At 38.1% G+C, this 25,977-nt stretch overlaps 1 protein-coding gene across 1 annotated transcript in view; it reads right to left on the reverse strand.

The window, feature by feature from the left end:
• Window positions 1-6,872: 6,872 nt before the first annotated feature.
• The window catches only part of MS4A13 (membrane spanning 4-domains A13), a 32,949-nt gene continuing 13,844 nt past the window's right edge, over window positions 6,873-25,977 (reverse strand). The window contains exon 5 of the mRNA XM_036924135.2: window positions 6,873-6,989. Coding sequence (XP_036780030.2) covers window positions 6,873-6,989 — 117 coding nt within the window. The remainder of the gene's footprint in view (window positions 6,990-25,977) is intronic.

Genomic DNA, 25,977 nt, shown 5'->3' on the forward strand with positions numbered 1-25,977 from the left:
GGCCTTTGGATTTTCACTCTGCCAAATAGAAGCCTTACCATTACCCAAATAGCCATTGTTTGTAATATTCTTCAAGCATACCCTTTCCACATATTTTCTGCATGCACACCAACCCACCCTTTCTAGTAACTTAACAAAATACGCAACAAACATAAGAAGACTTCTCCCAAATATACTCGCCACCCCTACCATTTTGTTAAGGCTGTTTCCATAGTAAAATGAGCTCCTTAGAGTCAGAGACTGGGTCTCTGGCCCATTGCTTGATCTCTTGAGTAATCTACTTGATACATTAGAACACTAAATAAATAAATGAATTGAAATCAATAATAGCAAGGTTTACTCACAAATGGTGATGAGCAGAATGTGTAAATTAGTGTAACAATTACAGGGATATAGCCAGTTTCTTCTATGTCCTCATCTACGATAAACAAACGATAACAGAGAGTCCCCAGTGCACAATGAAATAGGCCAATAACTATTTGCACAGCCTGTGAGAAGAGAGGGCCATGATTATTACACAAGTCAAGTCTATCACAATTATAATTTGGGTGACTGAAAAGTCATGGGAATGTCCAGCTTACTATGGTATTTCTGAAGCAGCAAGGAAATAATTATGTGTCAGGGAGGACCGAGGTGAATAAAGAAAGGGTGGCCACAGTTGGGTGGTGGGGTCTCCACATTTGTTTAAACAGGGAGTTACTTGTTTTTATTTCACAGCCATCTTCAGGGATAACATTTAATTTTCTAGTTGGTTCTAGTTAAGTCAAAAGCACAGGTCTATTTGTTTGGTTAAGAAGGACATGTGACTAAAAGGAGTTGCTAGCTTTGGGCATCTGCCACGGTCTGCCTCGACACCCCTCTCCTTCCTGTGGGTTGGTTCCATGAGGCCAGTTCCAGCAGGTAGGTTCGGATCTTGTTCCCCATCACCAACCCAAAGTTTTGGACTTTGCCTTCTTTCTCTCATCCTCTCCTGGCTGGGACTTGAACTTCCATTTCTCTCCACTCTTCCTACTCCCACATCCTGTGCTGACTTTTGTAACCAGAGTCTGGACCAGAGCCCTAGGCTTTGTTCAGAAAAGGATGAAGGAAGCCTCTCTAATAACACCTGGTTTTCTATAATTCTCATGCACAGTGTTCTCAGGAGCCACGAGTGGAGCCAGTCCTTATTCTGAAGCTGGAGTACGGTCACATACACACACCAGTGATGAGGGGGCCTGCAACCATGGAAGCAGTCTTTTGTTCCAGTTAGGCCTTCCACTGACTGGCTGAGTCCCACCCCATCATGGAGGGCAATATGCCTTACTCAGAGTTCACTGATTTAAATGTTACTATCATCCACAACCACCTTCACAGGAACACTCAAAATAATGTGACCAAGTTTACCCTATGGCCTAGGTAAGTTGACACATAAAATTAACCATCATGTAAAGTCAAGAAGTGGCTGTTGATGGTGATATCTTCTTCCTTGAAGATTACCCTGACATGAGGCAACACAAAAGCACGCATTTACTGGTGACTTCTGCCTTGATCTGGCACAGGGAGGATAACAATTTGGGATGGGATTGGATGGACTTATCTACCACTGCCATGTTCTCCAGTTTCAGCTCCTTTCTGAAGTCTGGGACATTCATCCAGACTTACTCTAACTTACTTTGAGTTCAGTGAAGGACCCAGGAGGGTTTAGTAAGAGGAACTAACAGAAGATCCTAAACCCTTCATTCTCTCTGAGGTGGCAGATCTTCTTGGAGATTCAGTGGGTAGCCAGCGACAGGCTTTTATCTTCTCACACACATTGCCATCACGACCCTCCAGGCCAGAAATGGAGAGAAGGAGCAATCCAGACCTAAAACACCGTGGTAATGGGGGTGGGGATAGAGAAACCACCAGCCACTGTCCCTACTATATATGAGGTTTTGTTACATTAAGGTGTGTCTTGCATTCTGGCAGTGGGCTAGTTAACTACCAATTAGCTGGAAATAATAATAGATTTGATGTGTTAGAATTTTCCTACTAAAAGCTTCAATCTTGCTGGCTTAGATCAGAGTGTGCTTCAAGCCCCCACAAATATTGGTGGATAATATAAGAGAGTATAGCATTCCGTGGTTGAAGAGAGGTGAGAGAAGGAACATTGATTAGAATATGACCTCCTTGAGTTGAATATAGGGAGAGCATGTTAAGAGCAGTGTTATCAAATGGTCACTGGCTCAGAGTCCCAGTGTCTGCAACCCCTTCTGATTTTGGGCCCATTGCCTGACCACCTCATTTATGATCTGTAAACTTGTTTCAAACTATTTATGAAAACAGATCTCGTTGCTTATGACACTCAGAAGCAATCCCAGAGTGTATTTGCTAGAACCCTGGGTAGGTTGTGATGATGTCGACCTACCCAGAAGTGGTTTATGGGTCCATGATAGGTTTCCAGTCAGCACTGGATCTCTTGGCATGCATCACCTTACAACACTTTCAACAGCTTTCCTTCCTTTGGGGAGTTCACTGTAGTTGTGGTCAGTGTCTCTTTTCTTTTATATTAGGAAGATGCAACACTTGTCAACACTTGTCTGCTCTCCCTTCAAGAGAGTTATAACCCAAGTAGCCCTTAGTCCTTACCCCCAATGCTCTGGTCTCCATTCTTAGGGCATATCTTCTTGGCATTTTAATTAGGATTTGGTATAGTAATTCTAGAGAATGAAAGGACTCCTTTTCTGTAGAGAAATGTAAAGAAAAAGAAGTACTAATTATTTTGAGATAAGGCACTGAGTATAGCAGCCTCCAGTTTTCCATTACTTTCCTTGAGAGAAGGCTTTTTTTTGTGTTAAACCACTGATATTATTCTCTGCTGCATAGCTAATAACTTCCTGTCAAAAACAGAGTCACTTCTTAGATTTTATGCTGCCATCATGGTCTTTGAGGCTGAGTAGATACCTTTTGACATTGGTGCCCCACTCCCATTATTTCCATCTTTTCTAGAAATCACAAGCTCCTCTAAATGCCCAGTCACAAGGTTTAAGTTCTTGGTTGACATGGTTGGTTTTGAATTTCTCTCAATCTAGCCATAGCTACATTGGACAAGATGTGGGCATCTGACTCTGAGTCAATCATATTTCCCTTCCTAGGAAACTGTATAAGACATTATCCTAATCTGGACTTGTCTCCTGAACAAGAAGTAGTAGCATTACCATATTCAACCTCACGGGAGAAAGAGTGGAGGAACACCCAGAGTAAAGAGATGGAGGGAGCATGTTCCCCTAAAAATTCTGACAGTTTTCACTTCCCTCATCCTAGTTGCTTTTTTACACTTGCATCTTTAAACTGAATTCCCCTTTATTTTTTTAAAACTGTTGTAAAAGGATGTACATCAAGTGAGTATTTCATAATGTTCCAAAATAAAGGCTGAGTCTTACAGCTTGTGACAAAGGCAAATTACAGCAATTGGCACTAAACCTTAACTTCATAAAATTGCCAGCAGTTGTGGCCAGTAGCCTTCTCCAAGGGCTTGTTGGTAGGAGAGGATTCAGAGAAGTGGCTATGTTCCCTTGAATTACCGTCCTCAACTTTTCTTTCTGCTCTCCCTTCAAGAGAGTTATACACCTTCATCTGTTGCTCTGTGACTTGCAGGGTCCCTTCTCCACTCCAAGAAAGGAGTATAACTCCCTCCCCTACCGATACCTTGTAGCATGCTTTGACTGATGTAGTGTGGGGACATGACACTTGCCACTTCTGAGCCCAAACCTCATGAAGTATTGTAGGTTTTATCAACTTTCCTGCTCATTTCCATCTGTTGTGATAATATCACTCCCCAGGATTTTGCTGTAGTTTAGTATGGATCCCAGAATGAAGACATATGGAGCAGGCCCACAGCCTACATGCTGCATTGAATTAAGCTCCAGTAAGTGAAAAATAAATGTTTGTTCTTATAAATCTGAAATTTTATGGCTACTGCATCAACAACACTGTCTAATACCATGGCACCAACCAATGCCTTTGGGCAATGGAGGAGGAGAGTGGGGAGAGAAGATGTAATTTGGGGAAATGAAGTGTTGGTAAAGCAATGGGAAGATATAACAATCACACACAGAGAATAGGGGGTCCTGCAAGAATGTGAGACTAGATTTTACTTACCTGCTTGCCAACAGATGTGGTGGCTTGCAAAGGAAAAGAGAATTAGAGAGAAATTGTATGGATGGAGTGACCCCCTCAAAAGGAGAAGGCCAGGACTAAGCCACCCTTCTAAGTTGCAGTTGCAGGCATAAAGTTTTGGGAGAAAGATCCCTCTGGTGGTCATTGGATGACAGACGAGATTGGGGTCTACAGTTTTGCAGAGAATTCTGTTAATATAGCGGAAGGTGGCAAAGACAGCAAAAGGGGCTCATTTCCAAGAAACATAGCTGTATTCTACTAATTCAGATGTCATCAATAGAGTAGGGAGTTTTGGTAGTCAATAAAGTCTCAAACCATAAAAATTAATGTGAACTAAATCCCCCCAAAATAAATATCATTTCTAACTGGGCTCCCAAAATTTGCCCAGTAGAAGTAGCTCTTTTGCTCACTATGGAATCTCGGGTGCAACCCTACTGTCCATGCTTGGTTCTCTCATTATATTTTCTTTCAGAAGAAATCAGAAGGGTATTTTGTTGTAGAAAAGCTTAATAATGTGTGCAGCACATTCTCTTCTTAAAAGAAAGCAAGGACGCTGCCAAGAATGTTAGTGCACCAAGGACAAAGACACTAGGTCAGTTATGACAATTTGAATAACCAGAAAAGAATAAAAATCGTGATCATTTAAAATGACTTGTGGTAGGGGAGCACATATGTATATTTTGTTTCTTCCTTTAAGTGGATATCCATTTTTTAAAGCACAAATAAGTGTATAAATATATGAGTATTTATATGTATAAACATGAAAGAGGGAATAAAATATTATGAGTGGGCTATATGAACCACTGGCAGTTATTGTTATTTTAAGAGACATCAAAGAGCTGATGAGCACCAGGGGCTCCATTCATTTCCCAGGTAGAAGAGGAGGGCAGCAATTAGCACTAAATGTTATTTACAAACAATTGCTAATTTAAGGATAGGTTCAGCACTACATTTCAAGGTGGTGAATTAGCCAAATGTCCCATAGTAGAGAATTAAATGCTCAGACTCAGCCTGCCATTACTTATACAATGTAAACCTTTGAGGATTATACACATTATAATGAAAGTTTAAAAGGGTATTCATGTATTTCCAATTATTCTAATCAACAAGGTCAATACATTATAATGGCTGGATAAAGGTGTGGGTAGGCAACGATGGCTAGGCAAAATGGAAAACTTGCTATATTCATGTGAGGGGCAAGGATCTAAGTGTCCTGTGATGTAACAGAGACTCACTGCAGAGAGACTCAGTTTGATGACCAGTGCTCAGACCCAAGTAACTCTGGGTGGCAGAACCAGTCCCCATGACTCCACGACCAACCCATGCATCTGACAGCCCCACAAACTGTAAGTTGCTTGGCCCAAGGAACTTTAATTTTTCTTTTGGGTCTGGTAAGATTATTTGCAACCCTAGCATATTTAAAAATAGTATCTTTTAAAATTGCCATTCCCCTAGGAAATGTAAAGAGAAAGGGAAGTTAAATTTACTGAATGCTATTGTTGTCAGATACTTTTCTAAGTTCTGTACATGTATTAACTCATACAGATTATCCCAACTCTGTGAGAAGGTACTTTGAAATGGGTAAATTCCTAGGAATGTAAAACCTACTGAGGCTGAATCATGAAGAAATAGAAAATTTAAACAGAAAATTCAATACAAAGATTGAATCAGTAATCAAAAACCTCCCAACAAGAAAAGTCCAGGACCAGATAGTTTCCTGGTGAGTGCTACTAAACATTAAATGAATATGAATCTTTGTAAACTCTTCAAAAAAAAAAATTGAAGAGGAGGGAACCCTTTCAAATTCATTCTGTGACCATTCTATTGTCCAGAATTACCCTATTTCCAGAGCCAGACAAGGACATTGCAAGAAAAGAAAACTACAGGCCAATATCCCTGACGAACATAGATGCAAAACCCTTAACAAAATAATAGCAAATCAAATTCAATAACACATTAAAAGAATGATACAATATGATCAAGTGGGATTTCTCCCTGGGATGCAAGAATGGTGCAATATATGCAAAATGAATATATGCGTTACACCACATTAACAAACTAAAGGATAAAAAAATAAAATAATCTAGATGCAGGAAAAACATTGGACAAAATTCAACATACTTCCATAATAACTTTCAACAAATTGGGTATAGAAGGAATCCGTGCCATCATAATAAAGACCATATATGACAAACACATAGAAAACTTCCCTCAATATTGAAAAGCTGAAAACTTTTCCTTTAGATCAAGAATGAGATATGGGTGCCCACTCTGGTCAGTTCTATTTTAACGTTGTACTGGAAGTCTTAGTCAGAGCAATTAGGCAAAAAAAAGAAAAGACATCCAAATCAGAAGGAAGTAGTGAAATAGTCTGTTCGCAGATGATACGATCTTACACATAGAAACCCACAAGACTTCACCAAAAAAGTGTTAGAATTCAGTAAATTTTCAGGATTCAAAGTTAACAAACAAAAATCAGTTTTGTCTCTATACACTAAAAATGCATTCTGAAAAAGAAAGAAACAAGCCCCCTTACAACAGCTTGAAAAAATACTTAGGAGTAAATCTAACCAAGGTGAAAGGCCTGCTCCTGAGTCCCGGGCCAAAGCTCCCTACTGTCAGGTCATGCCCGCGTACAGCGCCCAAGGGGCGCGATCCGGCAGGTGGAGCCCGGGCTGCGGCCTCTCAGCCCGGGGAGTCCGGTGGGCGCCGATGCCTCGGCTGTGCCCCACATCCTACCCCGCGCGGTTCCAACGCTGCGGTTGTGGCCAAGTGCGCGGTTGCTGGAGGCGCTGCGCGTGCAGCCGCGCGAGAACCGGGGCTGACATGCGACTCTTGGAGCTCCGCCCAGCCTGCGGGATCCCAGGATGAGGAGAGGGGGAAGTGCCTCGACAGAGAAGCCACCCTGTCTTGGCTGTGTCAAACCCTGTCCTTGGGCCTACGCACACTGGGGTAAGAGGCTGTGTTTGCCTCCGCCTGTGGGCGGATGACTGCAGAGACAACCCTTCGAAGAAGCGTCATCATGGAAGCTCCCAGCCAGCCAGCAAGAATCTTCCACGTGATGTGGTGGGTACAACACTAGGAACAACAGTCGACTTCTTTGGTCTTCAGTTTACTCTGTACAGTGAATATAATACTTTGTTCCTTCCCAGATTCATGCTACAGAAGTTTGAAGACCAAAACTGCTATACAAATATAATCTACCACTATAATCAGTTACTATTCTTTGAATAAGTAAACCAAGAGTCAACTATTTAGAATTCTCTAGATAGTGATTTTCATAGGGGCAGACACTGACTTCTTGACCTCTGTGCTTCCCCCAGCCTTGGGCAATCAGCTATTAACAGTGTATAGCAATGTGTCTGGAACGTAAGAATAAATGAATGAATAAATGAAAGATTAACTATAGAGCTATCCATGTATTTAAAGATCCCCTTTCATACCCTGGTCCTGCCTAAAAAGTTAAACGTCTTGCAAGGGAGGACTATTAGAAACATAGGTGTGAATAAGGATTTGTTGTACTTTGCATATTAATTAGTTAATTAACAGGTATTTATAAGGCACCTACATGTGCTGATACCATTCTTGGTACTGGGAATACAACAGTGAAGAAAACAGTTGAAAATCCCTGAGTTCCATTGAATTTGCATTCTGGAGAGAGTAGAATGATAATAAACAAGATCTGTAGGTGAAATGTAGTATGTGACCAAAGAAAAGTGCTGTGGTGGACAGTAAAATAAGGAAGAGCAGGGAGTATGTGAGTGTGTCTTTACATTTAAAATGGTGCTGGTAGGAGAGGCCTCATTGCAAATGTGATACTTGAGCCAAAACCGGAAGGAGGTAAGGGTTAGAGCATTCCAGACATTTGGAGAAAAAGGGTGCCAGGCATGGGGAGGAGCCAATACAAACACAGCCTCCCAGGTCTTCTGAAGTCAGAGAGGGGTCTGGGAGTAATACAACGGATAACTTTTTTGAGCAACTAGAAGCCATAAATCCATTGAAAGCCCTTGCCCTTAAGGAATTTACGATACAGGAGAGTTAAAAAGAAATGATATAAAATCTGCTAAGAAGAGAGGGAATGTTACTGTGGGAAGTAATGGTGATGTAAGTGCTCTTCATGGGTTGAGGGGACTTGCAGTACATTTTGAAATGATGGGTTTAGAAATAAACCAGTGTAGGCTCTGGAATTTCCTCATGAGAGGGCCTTGCAGAGATAGTCTGATGCAAAAAGATTGGAGGGGAAGAGGAGGGGAGTGGGCATGAAGTTTGTTTGCTTATTAAGTACCCTGATGTACTGATCAAAATAAGACCCACTTAGTGCTTCTGTCCAAGCTGTGTGACTGGCCTAAGATGGGGACATCCAAAAACCTGCTCTGGAATCTAATAGTTTAATTGGAAACAGCCACAGACCTTGCACATTCTTAGATACCCTAGGGTGGATGCAGAGGAGATGGAGTTGGGTAAGTGTAGATTTTTTTGGGTGGCATAACATCCCTAATGTGTATTTTTTAAGAAAGGAAAGGACAGAAAGAAATGCATGCAGGTAAAGCACTTACCTAGCATGTAGTTAATGCCCAATAAATGATATGTAAATCGTTATTTTTATTATGAAAAAAAAGTATATGAGACTTGCAAGTTCAGATTCTGAAAAAATAATGGCAGCACAGTAACCTAGTGTGGAACATGACTACCTCTTATTAATAAATAAGTTCTGGAAGAAAATGGTTAAATGATATGAATCTCATCTCTGTGATTTTAGTTAATCTTTTCACTAAAAAGTGATAAGACTGCATCAATCTGTATTGGCAAGAGTTTGGGTAACCTGTATGGAAGAGGACTCTGATTTTATCCCCATTTTATCTGATACTTAAGTACCAACAGCAGCCCTCTATCACTTTAAGATTCCATAATTCCCTCTGGGATCAAGATACTTGGCTCTGTTGATGCATCAGTCATTCCCTGGCATCCATGGCTTACAAACAACAGCCCCCACAAACCCCTCAGTATGCCACTGCTCTTTCACCAATGCATGTCTTAATGGTCTGGGGAAGGTGGTCCCTCTGGAACCTCCTACAGAATGTTATTAGAATATGTAATTGTACATAATAGATTCATTCCAAGTTCCCCATTTCCCTGAATCCTCAGATTCCTTCTAATGTATGCAAAGGAAGTTCTCAAATGTTAGATGCAAGCCAGGGTCTAGTTAGTAACTGATAGGTTATTAGGTCATTCAGAGTTACTTGAGCTACCAGATTAAAATTTAAATCATGGATAAGTGCACCCTTGCCAGTGGATTTGACTTAATGAATTCTAGTATTTCTGGAATGTTTTCTAGACCCTTACCAAAACAAGTCTATTCAGTGTAAAGGAAACTTCTTTCTCTAAGTGAAAACTAAAACCTGAATTTACACCAAATATACATTATGGGGAAACTTGAGATTCATTCCCTTTAAGAATGGGAGAATTCAAAGATGTCAACTATTATTGCTATTATTTGTCCCTGAACTGGCCAGAGCTAAAGGAAAGAATAATAAGTAGTGAAGTTCTGGAGGAAAATGGTTAAATGATATGAATGATGTGATCATTTACTTTGAAAAGTCAATAGTATCTGCTAATACAACTATTAGAAACCCAAATAATCATTTATCTAGGTTTTCAGATAAAAAATCAACCTATAAAAACCAATATAATTTTTCTACACCAGAAGTAGCCAACTAAAAAATGTAATAAGACAACATTAATAATAATAAAAAGTATACAGGGATTAATTTAATCAAGTTATAAAATCTTTGGGGAGAAAACTTTAAAGCTCTGGTAACAGACATAGAAGATGATGAAGATGATGAGTGGGGAGACAGTCCATGCTCTGCTATGGGGTGGCTCAATATTATACGATGTCAGTTCTTCCAAAATTAATATGCTAATTTGATGAAAGAATAAGTTGGATTTCTTTTGGGAACTTGATAAATTAACTCTAAAATTTACATATGGAATAAAGGTTTGTGAACACTAATCTTTAAAAAGAAGAATAAGGATGGGTGGGCTTGCTCTATAAGTTATTACAATGTATATCTAGGAGCTTAACGTATAACAAAGATAATGACAAAACCAATGAAAAGGGATGGATTGCTTAAGAGATGTTGTTGGGAAAACCATCTTGTTAAATAGAAGTAAATAAAGCTAGATCACAAGCTGTTATCACATGGTGGATTCTAGATAGGTGGGAGATCTAAATACGAAAGGTAAAACTAGAAGTTAATAGAAAGGAATGTAGGAGAATATCATGTGTCCTGGAGGTATGGAAGGACTTCCGAAACGAAATTTAAAAATCTTAACTATATGGCAAGTAACTGATGAATTTGATTCCATTACAATATAGAGAAAAACAAAACAAAAAAATCGTACAAAGAAATGATCAAAATTCTTGGTAGAGAAATTAAAGTTGAAAAGTAGTAAGACACAATGCCTTAGACTTTTAGACTGTCAAAAATTATAAAGCTGTATAGCTCTGTTGAAAAGGATGTGGAGTTTGGAATTGCTCATGCACTGCTTGTGGGAGTTTTGTAGCAGCCTTCCTGGAAGAGCCCTGTGACACCGCTTAAGTGAATTAAATATATGTAAACAATTTAATTCACCCTTCTGCTCATAGAGAATTTTCCTTAAGAGAAGTATGTATGAATATACATTGTCGGGTTCTAGGTGTAAGGAGTTGGAGGCTACCTGGGTGCCCATCATTGAGAGGGGGAATATGTAAGATGCATTTTATGGGATAGTATGCAACATTTAGAGCTAACAGTTTAGATATACTACTGGCAACATGGGTCGATGTTAAAAATGTACTGAGTAACTAAGAGAAGTACATGTGTTTGTGCATAATCACACATGTGCATATACACATATTATACTACCCACATGATTAAAACATATATATATATAAAACTATGCATTTAAAAAAATACTTACAAACAAAAAACATATCCGTTAAATAGAAGGGACCAGTTCCTCATGAGGAGAGAGAATTGAGAGTGGAAAGTGGAGATAAAAGAAAATATTTAATAAGAATAGGGTAGGAATTTAATAGATCTAATGAGTGAATTACCGTAAAATATTTTTTAAGGTTCATGTGGTGATAAAACTATATGGCATCCTTATTTGTGGTTTGGGTATTAGGCATAAAGGATGCCATAACTCTTTGGGAGTTGGACTTTCTGGAAAACTGAAGGCTACACTGTCGTTAAGAGAGGATTTGCCATTAAATCCAGCAGGCATTAACTTACGCAGTCTCAATCTGATAGGGATAATCGAAACATGCCTTCTCCCTAATGGCAAGCTATGCAAATTTCAACAGCATCCACTGAGGAGAAGTCACTCAGGAATAATGTATTAGAATATAATATGTTTAGCACTGTTGTTAACCCAAAAAAGACTACTTGGGATATAGGGATGCTTGTACTTGATGCTAATTTTACTCTCAATAATGAAATAATGATTTCCTGGAGTCAAGATTTAAAATATCCAATCAACATTATGCTTCCTCCATCTTGTTATTATTACACCTGCTTTGGAGAACTTGTCCCCCTCTCTGGGGTTTTCTTCCTTCCTTCTTTCCTTCCTTCTCTGTCTATTTCTTGTGGAAGTAGAGCACATTTTATTACTGCAGAGCCAGGCAAACCTCACTGCAGTGCTTCCTCTGTCTGAGCTGTAAGAACTTTGTTTCTTCACAACTTACCTCTGGAAAACAGAATAAGGTGCTGCCAGCCTATGTTTTCATCCTGACCCCGAGTTTGCAGCAACCACTGTGTGTGAGCCATTAAAGCATTGATGCTGTTGCCACCTTCGCTCAAGACCAAAGAGGCTTTTTAAGAGGATGTGGTTAAATCAGTCCATTTGGTCATGAGTGTGTGTGACACTCAGGATCACTAGTGAATCTTTGAATCCCGAGTACTCAATAAAACATAGACTCGGGACTGTTCTATATCCACACAAAGGAAAATGCTGCTTTGGCCTCCAAGTTTCCAGGGAAATCATCATTCCCTGTACTGATTTTCAGAACCATTGAATAAGGGAAATACTATTCTTTTGGTTCTCTTCCTGTTTGGAGATCAGTGCATCTTTATTTTGAACTTTCTGTATCATAATTTAAACATGACATTCTCCACAGCTCAAATCTGTAACATGTAAAATACAATTCTGTTAATTGATGCTTTGTCTTAAGGGATATTAGGTATTGCCATAGGACAAGACAGAACTAGCCCCTAACATAGTGTATATGAGTCTAAGAACTCTGGGATGAACAAATAAGCTAAATGCTTAGGAAGCATAAAATTCACATCCATGTTAAATATGAACATGCTCAATATTATACTCAATATTATATGGGAATGACTTCAAGGCAAAAGTTTTTATTCTTACAAATGTTTATTTTCCTTCTCATTTATTGTGTTTTCTGTGATGCTATGAAGTTTCATTTCTCTCTTGAGGTTCTAAAAGCCAGCTGTTAGCCATAGACTAATCTTCATTTCTTCAGTGTATTGTATGTTGATTTGTCTCATATGTATTTATATCATTTTTCTTCATATATATATATATATATATATATATATATACACACACACACACAAGCTTTTTATCCTCCTCTTGCCACTTAAGAACACAGCTTCAAGTATATTTTACACAACTGTTTTTTGGTAAAGTTCATTTACAAGAGTACATAAGTTTCTGAAGAAATCTTTTTGGTGGGTGAAGAATCCCCTGAGGGATTCTCGTTAGTTTTTCCCCTGTATAATGATCCACTGGACCGAGATTCCAGAAATGGGAAAGCTTTGATGTAACCACCAGACCCAAGGACCATGGAAATCTTCATGAATTGTATTCCCATTATTCTTTTTTTAAATTAAGGTATGATTGATACACACTCTTTTGAAGGTTTCACATGAAAAAACAATGTGGTTACTACATTTACCCATATTATCAAGTCCCCACCCATACCCCAATGCAGTCACTGTCCATTAGTGCAGCAAGTTGCCAGAGATCCACTATGTCCCTTCTCTGTGATACAGTGCTCTCCCCGTGATCCCCCACACCATGTGTACTAAACATAATACCCCTCAATCCCCTTCTTCCTCCCTCCCCACCCACCCTCCCACACCCCTCTCCTTTGGTAACCACTAGTTCATTCTTGGAGTCTCTGAGTCTGCTGCCATTTTGCTCCTTCAGTTTTGCTTCATTGTTACACTCCACAAATGAGGGAATCATTTGGCATTTGTCTTTCTCCACCTGGCTTATTTCACTGAGCATAATGTCCTCCAGCTCCATCCATGTTGTTGCAAATGGTAGGATTTGTTTCTTTCTTATGGCTGAATAGAATTCCATTGTATATATGTACCACATCTTCTTTATCCATTCATCTACAGATGGACACTTAGGTTGCTTCCATATCTTGGCTATTGTAAAAAGTGCTGCTATGAACATAGAGGTGCATATGTCTTTTTGAGTCTGAGAAGTTGTAGTCTTTGGGTATATTCCAAGAAGTGGGATTCCCAGGTCAAATGGTATTTCTTTTCGAAGCTGGCGATCCTTACTGGTGTGAGGTGATATCTCATTGTGGTTTTAATTTGCATTTCCCTGATGATTAGTGATGTGGAGCATCTTTTCATGTGTCTGTTGGCCATCTGAATTTCTTCTTTGGAGAACCATCTCTTCATTTCCTCTGCCCATTTGTTAAATGGGTTATTTGCTTTTTGGGTGTTGAGGTATGTAAGTTCTTTATATATTTTGGATGTTAACCCCTTGTCAGATATGTCATTTACAAATACATTCTCCCATTCTGTAGGATGCCTGTTTTGTTGATGATGTCCTTTGCCATACAAAAACTTTTTAGTTTGATGTAGTCCCATGAGTTCATTTTTGCTTTTGTTTCCCTTTCTTGAGGAGATGGGATCAGGAAGAATTTGCTCATGCTTATATTCAGGAGATGTTTGCCTATGTTGTCTTCTAAGAGTTTTATGGTTTCATGACTTACATTCAAGTCTTTAATCCATTTTGAGTTTACTTTTGTGTATAGGGTTAAACAATAATCCAGTTTCATTCTCTTGCATGTAGCTGTCCAGTTTTGCCAACACCAGCTGTTGAAGAGGCTGTCATTTCCCCATTGTATGTCCATGGCTCCTTATCATATATCAATTGACCATATATGGTTGGGTTTATATCAGGGCTCTCTAGTCTGTTCCATTGGTCTATGGGTCTGTTCTTGTGCCAGTACCAAATTGTCTTGATTACAGTGGCTTTGTAGTAGAGCTTGAAGTTGGGGAGCGTAATTCCCCCTGCTTTATTCTTCCTTCTCAGGATTGCTTTGGCTATTCGGGGTCTTTGGTGGTTCCATATGAATTTTAAACCTCTTTGTTCTAGTTCATTGAAGAATGCTTTTGGTATTTTGATAGGGATTACATTAAATCTGTAGATTGCTTTAGGCAAGATGGCCATTTTGACATATATTAATATATTAATTCTTCCTAGCCAAGAGCATGGAATGAGTTTCCGTTTTTTAGTGTCCTCTTTAATTTCTCTTAAGAGTGTCTTGTATAGTTTTTAGGGTATAGGTCTTTCACTTCCTTCATTAGGTTTATTCATAGGTATTTTATTCTTTTTGATGCAACTGTGTATGGAATTTTTTTCCTGATTTCTCTCTCGGCTAGTTCATTGTTAGTGTAGAGGAATGCCACAGATTTCTGTGCATTAATTTTGTTTCCTTCAACTTTGCTGAATTCAGATATTAGATGTAGTAGTTTTGGAGTGGATTCTTTAAGGTTTTTTTTTTTTTGAGAGGGCATCTCTCATATTTATTGATCAAATGGTTGTTAACAACAATAAAATTCTGTATAGGGGAGTCAACGCTCAATGCACAATCATTAATCCACCCCAAGCCTAATCTTCATCAGTCTCCAATCTTCTGAGGCATAACAAACAAGTTCTTACATGGAGAACAAATTCTTACATAGTGAATAAGTTACATAGTGAACAGTACAAGGGCAGTCATCACAGAAACCTTCGGTTTTGCTCATGCATTATGAACTATAAACCTTCAGTTCAAATATGAATACTCATTTGATTTTTATACTTGATTTATATGTGGATACCACATTTCTCTCTTTATTATTATTATTTTTAATAAAATGCTGAAGTGGTAGGTAGATGCAAGATAAAGGTAGAAAACATAGTTTAGTGTTGTAAGAGAGCAAATGTAGATGATCAGGTGTGTGCCTGTAGACTATGTGTTAATCCAAGCTAGACAAGGGCAATAAAACATCCACGGATGCAGAAGATTTCTCTCAAAACAGGGGGGGTGAGGTTCTAAGCCTCACCTCTGTTGATCCCCAATTTCTCACCTGATGGCCCCCCTGCGACTGTGCCTGTCTTAGGTTGTTCCTCCCTTGAGGAATCTTACCCGTCTCTGGCTAACCAGTCATCTTCCAGGGCCATACAGGGAAATGTAAAGTTGGTAAGTGAGAGAGAAGCCATATTGGATGAAAAGGTTAGCTTTTTACTTCTTTGAAGTTTTATGCCCCGTGGCTTCTATGCCCAGCATTTGTCTTGAGGTATTTTTACCACTTGGGAGAATTATGATACTCGGTAAATTCGATATGAGGCACGAATTCTATTTAAGGGTTGTAATTAGGAAGGAAGAAGAAAAGCTATAGAAGTAGCAGACGGAAGAAAACATGGGAAGATTGATTATTTCTTTGACATATCTTCTTGTAGAGTAACTTAAGCATGTATAGGTTTTAAACTACTAATTAAATTGCACACACACATTAACATAATAGGAATACAGTTACATAACCAAAGCAGATCTATAATTACCAGTCATCTCCAGTGAAACCAAGAAAACCAGTTAGGCACCCTAGGCATTTGTGAAAATTTATCTATGATATGATGGATATTGTCCAACTGTACTTGAACAGTCTGAGAGAAATCAGACAAATTAAAACAACCCATTCCTGGGAACTGTTCACATCCCATATGTTCTTTTAACAGTAGATAGTCTGTAGTTGTAAGATTTTGGAGCGCTACAACTTGCACTTCTCCTAATTCTTGGTTGAGTTCCAACAGTATAGATCCAGTCAAATTTGTTGTTTTACTGGATGCACAGGCCAGCTTAGATATCTCCTTCTTCATTCCCATGGCAAGTACAGGAACCGGTGGGATCAATGCAGCTACAACTGCAGCATCGCCTGGATCTTTGTTGAGGTTTTTTGATGGTCATCTTCTGGTATGAGTCTTCCAGAGAGTGCCGATGTTGGAACTTCTTCTTAATATCATATCTTAGTTCATTTTCTGGGTAGCCAAATTAGGCTTTGATCCTCTGTATAAACACAAACAGACCCTTTGCCTACACTTTGATATGCCCTTTATACCATTGTGTAGAACTCACTGGAGGTCACCACAAAGGAATATTATCAGAAAAATGTACCTCCATAGCCGATCATCTGACACCCTTTAAGTGATCAAAATTAAGGATATTTAAAGCATGCATTAATTGTTGATTTACAGTTAGTTTTATCCTATCAGGGAGTAAGCCCTTTTTCTTTCTTTCTTTTTTTTTTGTTATCATTAATCTACACTTACATGAAGAATATTATGTTTACTAGGCTCTCCCCTATACCAGGTCCCCCCTATAAACCCCTTTACAGTCACTGTCCATCAGCATAGAAAAATGTTGTAGAATCACCACTTGTCCTCTCTGTGTTGTACAGCCCTCCCTTTTCTCCCACCCCCCATTATGCATGCTAATCTTAATACCCCCCTTCTTCTTCCCCCCCTTATCCCTCCCTACCCACCCATCCTCCCCAGTCCCTTTCCCTTTGGTACCTGTTAGTCCATTCTTGGGTTCTGTGATTCCGCTGCTGTTTTGTTCCTTCAGTTTTTCCTTTGTTCTTATATTCCACAGATGAGTGAAATCATTTGGTATTTCTCTTTCTCTGCTTGGCTTGTTTCACTGAGCATAATACCCTCCAGCTCCATCCATGTTGCTGCAAATGGTTGGATTTGCCCTTTTCTTATGACTGAGTAGTATTCCATTGTGTATATGTACCACATCTTCTTTATCCATTCATCTATCGATGGACATTTAGGTTGCTTCCAATTCTTGGCTATTGTAAATAGTGCTGTGATAAACATAGGGGTACATTGGTCTTTCTCATACTTGATTGCTGCATTCTTACGGTAAATTCCTAGGAGTGCAATTCCTAGGTCAAATGGTATGTCTGTTTTGAGCATTTTTATGTACCTCTATACTGCTTTCCACAATGGTTGAACAAGTTTACATTCCCACCAGCAGTGTAGGAGGGTTCCCCTTTCTCCACAGCCTCGCCAACATTTGTTGTTGTCTGTCTTTTGGATGGCAGCCATCCTTACTGGTGTGAGGTGATACCTCATTGTAGTTTTAATTTGCATTTCTCTGATAATTAGCGATGTGGAGCATCTTTTCATGTGTCTGTTGGCCACCTGTATTTCTTTTTTGGAGAACTGTCTGTTCAGTTCCTCTGCCCATTTTTTAATTGGATTATTTGTTTTTTGTTTGTTGAGGTGTGTGAGCTCTTTATATATTTTGAACATCAAGCCTTTATTGGATCTGTCATTTACAAATATATTCTCCTATACTGTAGGGTTCCTTTTTGTTCTATTGATGGTGTCTTTTGCTGTACAGAAGCTTTTCAGCTTAATAGTCCCACTTGTTCAATTTTGCTGTTGTTTTCCTTGCCCGGGGAGATATGTTCAAGAAGAGGTCACTCATGTTTATTTCTAAGAGGTTTTTGCCTATGTTTTTTCCAAGAGTTTAATGGTTTCATGACTTACATTCAGGTCTTTGATCCATTTTGAATTTACTTTTGTATATGGGGTTAGACAATGGTCCAGTTTCATTCTCCTACATGTAGCTGTCCAGTTTTGCCAGCACCATCTGTTGAAGAGACTGTCATTTTGCCATTGTATGTCCATGGCTCCTTTATCAAATATTAATTGACCATATATGTTTGGATTAATGTCTGGAGTCTCTAGTCTGTTCCACTGGTCTGTGGCTCTGCTCTTGTGCCAGTACCAAATTGTCTTGATTACTATGGCTTTATAGTAGAGCTTGAAGTTGGGGAGTGAGATCCCCCTACTTTATTCTTCTTTCTCAGGATTGCTTTGGCTATTCGGGGTCTTTGGTGTTTCCATATGAATTTTTGAATTATTTGTTCCAGTTCATTGAAGAATGTTGCTAGTAGTTTCATAGGGATTGCATCAAATCTGTATATTGCTTTGGGCAGGATGGCCATTTTGACGATATTAATTCTTCCTGGCCACGAGCATGGGATGAGTTTTCATTTGTTAGTGTCCCCTTTAATTTCTCTTAAGAGTGACTTGTAGTTTTCAGAGTATAAGTCTTTCACTTCCTTGGTTAGGTTTATTCCTAGGTATTTTATTTCTTTTGATGCAATTGTGAATGGAGTTGTTTTCCTGATTTCTCTTTCTGTTGGTTCATTGTTAGTGTATAGGAAAGCCAGAGATTTCTGTGTGTTAATTTTGTATCCTGCAACTTTGCTGTATTCTGATATCAGTTCTAGTAGTTTTGGGGTGGAGACTTTAGGGTTTTTTATGTACAATATCATGTCATCTGCAAATAGTGACAGTTTAACTTCTTCCTTGTCAATCTGGATGCCTTTTATTTCTTTGTGTTGTCTGATTGCCATGGCTAGGACCTTCAGTACTATGTTGAATAGAAGTGGGGAGAGTTGCCTTCCTTGCCTTGTTCCCAATCTTAAAGGAAAATCTTTCGGCTTCTCGCTGTTAAGTATGATGTTGGCTGTGGGTTTGTCATTAATGGCCTTTATTATGTTGAGGTACTTGCCCTCTATACCCATTTTGTTGAGAGTTTTTGTCATGAATGGATGTTGAATTTTGTCAAATGCTTTTTCAGCATCTATGGAGATGATCATGTGGTTTTTGCCTTCTTTTTGTTAATGTGGCAGATGATGTTAATGGATTATTGAATGTTGTACCATTGTTGCATCCCTGGAATAAATCCTACTTGATCTTGATGGATGATCTTTTTGATGTATTTTTGAAGTTGGTTTGCTAGTATTTTGTTGAGTATTTTTTCACTATGTTCATCAGAAATATTGGTCTGTAATTTCCTTTTTTGTGGTGTCTTTGCCTGGTTTTGTTATTAGAGTGATGCTGGCCTCATAGAATGAATTTGGAAGTATTCCCTCTTCTTCTACTCTTTGGAAAACTTTGAGTAGGATGGATATTAGGTCTTCATTAAATGTTTGATAAAATTCAATGGTAAAGCCATCTGGTCCAGGAGTTTTGTTCTTAGGTAGTTTTTTGATTAGCAGTTCAATTTTGTTGCTGGTACTTGGTCTGTTCAGATTTTCAGTTTCTTCCTTGGTCAGCCTTGGAAGTTGTATTTTTCTAGAAAGTTCTCAGTTTCTTCTAGGTTATTCAGTTTGTTAGCATATAATTTTTCATAGTATTCTCTAATAATTTGTATTTCTGTGGTGTCCATAGTGATTTTCCTGTTCTCATTTCGGATTCTGTTTATGTGTGTGGACTCTCTTTTTTCTTGATAAGTCTGGCTAGGTGTTTATCTATTTTCTATTTTGTTTATTTTCTCAAAGAACCAGCTCTTGCTTTCATTGATTCTTTGTATTGTTTAATTCTTCTCAATTTTATTTATTTCTGCTCTTATCTTTATTATATCCCTCCTTCTACTGACTTTGGGCCTCATTTGTTCTTCTTCTAGTTTCCTTAAATTGTGAGTTTAGACTACTTATATGGGATTGTTCTTCTTTCCTGAGGTAGGCCTGTGTTGCAGTATACTTTCCTCTTAGCACGGCCTTGGCTGTGTCCCACAGATTTTGTGGTGTTCAATTATTGTTGTCATTTGTTTCCATATGTTGCTCAATCTCTGTTTTTATTTGGTCATTGATCCATTGGTTATTCAGGAGCATGTTGTGAAGCCTCCATGTGTTTGTGGGATTTTTCATTTTCTTTGTGTAATTTATTTCTAGTTTCATACCTTTGTGGTCTGAGAAAGTGGTTGGTACAATTTCAATCTTTTTAAATTTACTGAGGCTTTTTTGTGGCCTAGTATATGATCTATTCTTGAAAATGTTCCATGTGCACTTGAGAATGTGTATTCTGCTATTTTTGGGTGTAGAGTTCTGTAGATGTCTGTTAGGTCCACCTATTCTAATGTGTTGTTCAGTGCCTCTGTGTCCTTACTTATTTTCTGCCTGGTTGATCTGTCCTTCAGAGTGAGTGGAGTGTTGAAGTGTCCTAGAATGAATGCATTGCATTTTATTTCCTTCTTTAATTCAGTTAGTATTTGTTTCACATATGTAGGTGCTCTTGTGTTGGGAGCACAGATATTTATAATGGTTGTATCTTCTTGTTGGATTGACCCCTTCATTATTATATAGTGTCCTTCTTTGTCTCTTGTGACTTTCTTTGTTTTGAAGTCTATTTTGTCTGATACAAGTACTTCAACTCCTGCTTTTTTCTCTCTAGTAGTTTTATGAAATATATTTTTCCATCCCATCACTTTTAGTCTGTTTATGTCTCTGGGTTTAAAGTGAGTCTCTTGTAGGCAGCATACAGATAGGTCTTGTTTTTTTATCCATTCAGTGACTCTATGTCTTTTGATTGGTGCATTTAGTCCATTTACATTTAGGGTGATTATCGATAGGTATGTACTTCTTGCCATTGCAGACTTTAGATTCATGGTTACCAAATGTTCAAGGTTAACTTCCTAACTATCTAAGAGTCTAACTTAACTCACTTAATATGGTATTACAAACACAATCTAAGGATTCTTTTCTTTTTCTCCTCTCTTTTTCTTCCTCCTCCATTCTTTATATATTAGGTATCATATTCTGTACTCTTTGTCTATCCCTTGATTGACTTTGGGGATAGTTAATTTAATTTTTCATTTGCTTAGTAATTAGTTCTTCTGCTTTCCTTACTGTGGTTTTATTACCTCTGGTGACAGCTATTAAACCTTAGGAACACTTCCATCTATAGCAGTCCCTCCAAAATAGACTGCAGAGATGGTTTGTGGGAGGTAAATTTTCTCAGCTTTTGCTTATCTGGAAATTGTTTAATTCCTCCTTCAAATTTAAATGATAATCTTGCTGGATAAAGTAATCTTGGTTCCAGGCCCTTCTGCTTCATTGCATTAAATACATCATGCCACTCCCTTCTGGCCTGTAGGGTTTCTGCTGAGAAGTCTGATGTTAGCCTGATGGGCTTTCCTTTGATTGTGATCTTATTTCTCTCTCTGGCTGCTTTTAACAGTCTTTATCCTTGATTTTGCCATTTTAATTACTATATGTCTTGGTGTTGTCTTCCTTGGATCCCTTGTGTTGGGAGATCTGTGGATCTCAATGGCCTGAGAGACTATCTCCTTCCCCAGATTGGGGAAGTTTTCAGCAATTACCTCCTTAAAGACACTTTCTATCCCCTTTTCTCTCTCTTCTTCTTCTGGTATCCCTATAATGCGAATATTGTTCCATTTTGATTGGTCACACAGTTCTCTTAATACTCTTTCATTCTTAGAGATCCTCTTTTCTCTCTGTGCCTCAGCTTCTTTGTATTCCTCTCCTCTAGTTTCTATTTCATTTATTGTCTCCTCCACCATATCCAATCTGCTTTTAATACCCTCCATTGTGATCTTCAACAACTGGATCTCTGACCGGAATTCATTCCTGAGGTCTTGAATATCTTTCCGTACCACCATTAGCATGTTAATGATTTTTATTTTGAACTCCCTTTTAGGAAGAGTCATGAGGTCCATGTCATCTCTCTCAGGTGTTATATTAATTTTACTCTGTATGAGTTTCCTTTGGCATTTCATATTTGTGTATGGCACCCTCCAGTGTCCAGAAGCTCTACTCTCTGGAGCTGCTCAGCCCCTGAAGCAATGTTGGGGGTCACAAGGGAGTGGAATTGGTGCCTGGGGGGAGGAAAGAGCTGTTTCCTCCTTCCTGGATGCTATGCCTGTCTCCACTGCCTGAACCAGTAGGCCAAGCACACAGGTATAAGCTTTTGTCCAGAGCAGCCGGATATGGATCCCTGCTTTCCACAAGTGGCTGGAATCTCAGTCTCTCCAGGAATTCTGCCTGTGTTAGCTTTCCAACCCTGAAATCATGAGAGTATCATGAAAGCACCATGAAATGTAGGTTTGTGTCCCCAGAGCAGATCTCCAGAGTTAGGTATTCAGCAGTTCCAGGCCTCCACTCCCTCCCTGCTCAGTTTCTCTTCCTCCCACCGGTGATCTGGAGTGGGGAAGGGCTTGGGTCCTGGAGGGCCACAGCTTTGGTACCTTACACTGTTCCATGAGGTGTGCTCTTTTCTCCAGGTCTATGCAGTCTAGTGCAGTCCTCTTTCCTGTTCCTCTTTCAGGATTTAGTTGTATAAGTTATATTTTCATATTATATGTGGTTTTAGGAGGAAGCCTCTGTCTCACCTCTCACGCCGCCATCTTTAATCTCTTCTCAGCTTGTTAACCTCTTATCTGATGTTTGTAATTCAGAAAACACACCTGGGGGGAAATCTATGCCCAAAGCCTAGATTGTGGGGTTTCAACTCTGGTAATTTGGCTCCTTAAATCCCAGCTTCCTTAAATACTAGATCACCAATACCTTCAAACAATGATGTTTGGTTTACTTTTATTATGTTCTTTGTAGGAGGTGTGGGCTAGAAAAGCCTAGTCCTTAATTGCTGGAAATGGAAACCCTCTCACTTCCATATTTTTAATTATCATCAAATTCAATCTCTAAATAGCTAACCTTTCTCCAACCTCCAGAATGTATTTTCAACTGCCTAACAGACATCTCTACTTTAATGTCTCATAGTTATCTCAAACTCAACTTATCCAAAATGGAATTTATCATTTTATTCAATCCTCCTTTGTCTTCTACACTTTGTATCCCTGCAGGTATCAGCCCTATTCAGAAACTGAGGGTTTATTTTAGAGTCTTTTTTTCTTTTCGTATCTTACATTTACTCAGTCAACAAAGCTAAAACTTACCCTTTCCACTTCTTTTCTGCAACAGTTATCCATTATTCTCTCCCACAGTCTAGTTGCTCTTATTAAATTTATCTTTTTGAAGATATTTCCCATTTAATACTTTTCCCTCAATTGTAAATCCAAGCCTATGACTCTCTACTTAAAAACTCTACCCACTGTCTGTAAGATAGTTCAATACTTTAGTCATTAGTTTTTGATGATTTGACTTATCTGGCCTCTTCCTACCTCTCCAACTTTCATTCAATCTACTCCTCCCTGTCAGTTATATTTTCATGATGTATATATATAATATGTATGCATTAATTTTAGAAACTGGAAAATACTATGATGTTTCTTACATTTCTGTTTTTGCATGAACAAATCCTTCTATCTGAAATGTCCTTCCACCTTTCAATCTGCTTGGTAAAGTACAATTAATCCACTACTCAGAGGCCATATCCTTCCTGAAGCTTTATTCCTTCTTAATTCTCAACAGAATCATCACCTCTTCTGGCTACTTCAATATTTTCTTACTATATTAATGCATGTATCACACTATGTAGTCTTGATTTGTTACCTGTTTCCTCCCCTAAAGTAAAAACTCTTTGTAGTGAGATACCTTATTAATCTTTGATATGCCAGAGTTTAATAAATTCATTGGCACACAGTATACTATTAATGTGTGTTGAACTGATAGATAGGAGCTAAGCACTGACATTCTTAGAACCATGAAATCTTAATTAAGAGTATTAGATAATAATTGATGAAACCTCTTGAGATACAAGGTAGAAAACAAAAGAAACAGCAGGACCTTTAAAAGAGAGCTACATATACTCACTGGCATGATTAATATTGCTGAACAAGGCTTTCTGAAGTTCTGTTTCATATTAGAAAACAGGATGAATCTGAATTCAGAACAGATCCTTGGGTAATTCTATTTTGTGGAAAAACAGCTTGTTTGCTTTGAAAAGCCATTGAGCAGATGACCCAAGCAGTGATAACAAATAAGCAGCAAGGGGAATGAAAGGGAAGAAAGGCAGCAGAGACTTTCAGGGCAGAAAGGAACTTTAATGAGGAAAGTAGCCATCACGGAACAGCAATAAAGGGACTATGAACTGGATGTTGTTTTAATCATACTTTGTTCAGGTAGAAGAACTCAGACTTAACTGTACTTTTTACTTGTAGGGGCATAAATTACTTAAGTCTTCTTGAGAATTATACATATCATGCTCCAAGTCTTCATAGCTTATGCTCTAGAGACAATCACAAACTTTTTAATGGTCTCTTACAGAAGCTCCATTAGGGAGAGTTGAGAGCTATTCAGAGCACCTAAAAAATAAATTCTTCCCTGTAATAACATTATACTTAGACAGGGAAAAGCTTTCCAGTTAGAGCCTACAAAAACATGTGCATAGAGATTTCTTGAATACTGAGAAGAAAAAATCCAACTTGTTTTGTATTCTGCACAAAATCTGTGGGCTTTGTAGCACTTTGTTATAAAGATAACATTAAGGCCCACATTAGGAACGAGCATCAGGAAAAAATTTCACATTTCTAAGGTTTTTAGAAAACACTCTCAGCTTCCACTGTAACAGCACTATCTTCACGACTCTCATTCTGAAAAAAAAAATTAACCTCTAATAAATTATGTTTCCTATAATCATATATGTAATAGTTTTCAAAAAATAAAAACAATTCTAAGGTTTATAGAACAAAATGTTAAAGTGCTATTTGTCCTCTTTCTGTCCCATCTTAACCTCAACGTGCTCTCTTAGTTCCTATTGTTCCTACTTGTAACTTACACTTCCAGACAATAAAAATATTCATGGTCTTCTTGAACATGAACAGACACCAGCACCTGAAGAGTCACCTTGTCATGATATTTATCAATTATTACTCTTTCCTTCCCTCCAAAATTATGTCATTTTAATTTTTAGGTAATTGATCATTTCTTTTCTTTCTAGTTTTACCGACCAGCTACATCCATCCCTAAACATAGTTTAGCTTTCGTTTTGCCTGGCCTCAAGTTTTATGAATGGAATAATAAATTATGCATTCTTTTGAGTTTGCCTTTCTATACCTAACATTATATATACAAAATTAACATCCATGTTAAGTGTAGATACAGTTCATTTTAATTATTACATAAAATTTCATTAGATAAATATGTCTCAATATATTTACCACTTACCCATTTGCGTTGTTTCCACTTTGGGTCTATTATAATATTGATATATGTATTTTTTTCCTGTAAGTATATTCTATTGGGTATATACTCAGGATGGAAATGATTGATCGGTATATATATCTTAACTTACAGTAAATAATGCCCAAAATGTTTTCAAAGTTGTTGCAATAATTTATATTTCAAATAGGAGTGTGTGAAAGACTTCTTTTATCAAACATGGTGATTACCATCACTTAGAACTGTATTTTGATATTTAGTCATTCTAATCGGTAATTAATTTCATTGTTTTGCTTTAATGTCATTATTAAAATGGTTGATTTGTCTAATGCCTTGCCATTTGATTTCTATATTTCTCATGTTTTTTAATGCTCTTCTGTGTTGTGTATAATCTTAATTTCTTTGTTGATTTTAATGTAATTTTTTGTTTTCTTAGTCATTGGTCTATGGACGACTATAAATATCTTAATTTGTCACAATCTGCTTCAGATGAATGCTAAATCAATTCCAGTACAATACAGAAACTTTGTTCTCATATAGCTCTACTCCTTCTCCCTTCTTTTGTGTTACTGTCAGATACGTTACAGCTATATGTTATATACCC

This window comes from Manis pentadactyla, chromosome 9, assembly GCF_030020395.1.
Source record: "Manis pentadactyla isolate mManPen7 chromosome 9, mManPen7.hap1, whole genome shotgun sequence".
Classification (NCBI taxonomy): Eukaryota; Metazoa; Chordata; class Mammalia; order Pholidota; family Manidae; genus Manis; species Manis pentadactyla.